Source organism: Notothenia coriiceps, unplaced genomic scaffold (assembly GCF_000735185.1).
Source record: "Notothenia coriiceps isolate Sejong01 unplaced genomic scaffold, NC01 NC01_scaffold00031852, whole genome shotgun sequence".
Classification (NCBI taxonomy): Eukaryota; Metazoa; Chordata; class Actinopteri; order Perciformes; family Nototheniidae; genus Notothenia; species Notothenia coriiceps.
The window spans coordinates 58,856-62,816 of NW_011364553.1; the positions used below are offsets into that span (position 1 = coordinate 58,856).

Genomic DNA, 3,961 nt, shown 5'->3' on the forward strand with positions numbered 1-3,961 from the left:
CGTCGACTTTCCTGAAGTACTCCCCCGTTGATAGAAATCAACACGTAATGAAATAAGACCCCATGGTTTGATGATTGATAGGTGTGTGGGCTGTCTTTCATTTTGACACACATAAAAATGTTATAATAAACATACATACTGTATGTTAAATGGATATATCCGCCTTCTTTCATTTATCTTTCCATTCCCACAACAATATACATAAAGAAATGGCATATTTTGGACATAGTTCGAATGGTGATTAATCATGATTAATTAATTTTTAAGCTGTGATTAATCTGATTAAAAATTGTAATCGTTTGACAGCCCTAATTTATATCCTTTATTTAACCAGGTAAAAATCTCATTGAGATTAAAATCTCTTTTTCACGAGCGACCTGGCCAAGAGGGCAGCGTGAACAAAGTTACAACAAATGAACACAAAACAATACAGGCAGACGAATACAGCTGTCGTAAAACACAAATGAAATGGCACATTAACCAGTCAATATGCAAATAAAAGAAACTATTATAAAACATTAAAAACTGGCACAATTTTAAAACGACTTCAATTATGGGATATAAGAGCAATCAGAATCAGAAACTGGTTTATTGCCAGGTAGGTTCACACGTACGAGGAATTTGACTAGGTGCCGTGGTGCATACATCAAAGTAATAAAAAAGAAAACGATAGCAAACTATATTAAGAACACTGTAATAAAAATATATCAATCGCATCGACCAATGGTTTCTTGTTCTGTCCTTTTAAGATGGACCTGGAAAAATTCAAAAAAGTATTTTTGTAAAAAAGATCTTATCAATGACATTTAAAATCTAATGTCATTATAATGTAGGAAGTTTACGAATTCCTCTCACTGGTGTGATCCTATGAAGAAGAAAGATGTTGGATATTTTGTTACTCAGTCAGCATTTCATTTTTCCTACGCTGTCCTGTAACAGTAGATTCCCCCACCACTGCACAGATGTTGACAGGTGTTGTTGTTGCAGGATTGTGCTGGAGTGATCCTGTATTGTGCAGAGAACGCCACTCAGGTCGCTTTGGACGGCATTCAGTGTTTGGGTAAGTGCCAAGGCTCAAATGAAAACCAAACCTTTTTAAAACAAAATGTAAAACAGTACTGAGGGAAAGAACGTATTTCAGTCAGAAAGAGAGGTTTGCAGTCTTCCCTCTGGTTCCTGATGGAGTCCTGTTGCTTGTTGTTAACATCAGAGCAGCAGGAAGCAGGCGCTACAGGTGCAGCTACTTTGGTTAATAAATATCACGCTGACTAGAGAATGGCTGCAGGGAAGATAAGAGAGAGGACGCTTCCTTGACTGCAAAGTGTGATCAGGGTCGGAGTTACCTCTTAAATGTTTAACTTCTAGGAATTAAAAGTGGGAAATTTCTGTTTATTGGATGGATAGAAGCCATGGGGATGTGCTGAGTTAAGCTTTAGAAGAGAAAGGAGCAGAACTGATAGTGTTTGTGATGAACTTCTCTTTTAGGCACGTCCCATGCAGTGTTTGGTTTCATTTGCATGCTTAGAAAGAATGTGCCTCTTTCCTCATGTGATACTTCTTGTTGCAATTTTCATTTGATGCCAAGCGTTAATGAGTCTCCTTCACACTTTCTAAACTTGTTTTTCACGGTAAAGGCCTTTCATTTTATGGTATTTTAGACAAAAAATCATTTCATTTCTGAAGTTCAAATTGTAGTTGCCTGGCTTTATTGCATTACTGTAGTTTAAAAGAACGATTTTGTTGAGTAAAAATATGTAGAAAAGTTTTGTTAATTATACTTGAAGTGTGAAATGCACACAGTTATTAAGCCATGCAACACAGGTTTTATCTGTAGCAACTATAGTAAGATATTACGAGCACAGGGACTCATTTAGAGTGTTATTTTATTATGTGCGCTGTAATATCAACCCGCTCCGTTGCTGCTCACTAACTTTAATTCATGTGTCACTTGTCGACAGGTGGGAACGGCTACATCAACGACTACCCCATGGGGAGATTCCTGCGCGATGCAAAGCTGTACGAGATCGGCGCAGGCACAAGTGAAGTTCGCCGGCTCATTATTGGACGAGCCTTTAACACCATGTACAAATAATGGAACGCACTCAAAAACTCTACAAGAGGTTTTTCATGAATGAACACAGTTACTCACTCCCAGGGCCTTAAACTGATGAACTGATGCTGCTGTCAGGATGTTGTTGGAAGCTTCCAAATGATTGTCACACAGGATTTTAAATTCATTTCTATGAAATCACTCAGAGCTGACACAGATGTTACAAGCTGACCCTTTTTTTTCATACAAAGTCTGTATTTTTAATTGCATTAACCTGATAATCACTGTAATGCCAATTAAGCCATACAAATAGGTATTAACGTAGGTTTTAATTTCATTCTTAAATAGTCAATTTATCTCCCTGTCTAGGTGACAAGGGATCAAAAACTGCTGCTGCCTTTTTTTACTTCAACAAACCATGTTGGTGTTTCAAGGGTTATAAGTAGAAATACTGTTATAACAGTAAAAAAATAATATGAACTGATCATTTTGAAGCTTACGACTGAGCAGGTGAGGGGTGGACACTGTTGCTTAGACACCACAACATCGACTAATTACTTTACATGTCTTCCTAACAGTTGATTAAATAAGAATTACTTTTTTTTCATATCACTTTAATTATTTCAAGAAAATTGAGAACGGTTTCTGATCAATGAGGAAATGCATCTGATGTCTGAGTATTCTGTTGTAGAGAATTAGCATTAGAAAAAAAAAAGTTTGTCCATTTTCCGGAGCAAATATATTCCAGTAGTCAGTACAGTCCGACTGGAGCAACACTCCTACAGATTTGTTTGTCTTCTCTTCTCTAAAGGACTAAATGTAGCTGTACAGTGTGATACATGTATGATATAATGTAGTGTTTGACATGAAATAAATGAACAAATGTTTTATTCATTTCTGACTTGTTCTAATCATTTTCATGAAGCATCATATTTACAAAAATCTGATTAAAACATTGTAAAGAAGGCATGTCTGTTTGTATCGTGCCTCTGTACCGCTGAACACAGGGCTGCTTGTTTCTACAAAAGACGAAGTGGAGACGTCAGCTCAGACAATGATTGAACTATCACAGTGCAGTTGAATAATACATGTCAGGGTGACTTTTCTCATTACAGGTAACAACTAACAACACAACAGTATTTTCTCTAACACTGCAGTAAATGCAAGGGAATTACATGTTTTTTTAAACACTTGATTAAAATGTGTATTCTGTTAAAATATCCTCTTTAAAATCCATGATAAATGAACAACTACATTAAAGTTAAACAGAAAAAAAACAGCATTGCGACATTTGAAAAGCAGTATAGCAAGTATGGCATTAAAAACACTTGTTGCATTCAGATTGACCTAAACAGTCAAATGTGCTGCAGTATGAAAGGTTATGCTGCGAGAGTCTTATTGTGATATTATTGGATCATTACTGATGCATTAACATTTAAGAAGTACTTTTGTGTTGCATTTTGAAAGGATATAGATTAATTTAACTCTTAGTTAGTTTAATCTGTAAAACTCCATATCATTTTAGATTAGTATTACTATGTTTTGTATGTAAAATCTTAATCTGCAAACCAACTAAGCAATCAACCATAGTTATCAGGATATCTATTGAAATAAAAGTAAAATATTAACCTTCGAGATGTGATGGATGAAGAGTATAAAGAATCAGAGAGAACGATTTCAAGCAAAAATGTGCATGCTTTGAATGTGTGACCAGAGTTGTAGTTAAACGGTTGTGGAAATCTTGATTGAGGAGAACCAGCAAGTTAGCCGTTGAAGCAAAAGCAGCGAAGCTATGCGTGTAAAACGGAGATGTATCAATTATCAAACATACTGCCTTTTCTCATGTTTATCTTCTATCACTCTCTTTGAAACTCACCTCAAGCTAAATACCAAATGTCGACACTTCTGAAG

At 35.8% G+C, this 3,961-nt stretch overlaps 1 protein-coding gene across 1 annotated transcript in view; it reads left to right on the forward strand.

The window, feature by feature from the left end:
* Window positions 1–2,944, forward strand: part of ivd (isovaleryl-CoA dehydrogenase) — an 8,644-nt gene extending 5,700 nt beyond the window's left edge. The window contains exons 10-11 of the mRNA XM_010788399.1: window positions 973–1,060; window positions 1,959–2,944. Coding sequence (XP_010786701.1) covers window positions 973–1,060; window positions 1,959–2,092 — 222 coding nt within the window. The 3' untranslated portion in view covers window positions 2,093–2,944. The remainder of the gene's footprint in view (window positions 1–972; window positions 1,061–1,958) is intronic.
* Window positions 2,945–3,961: the final 1,017 nt, after the last annotated feature.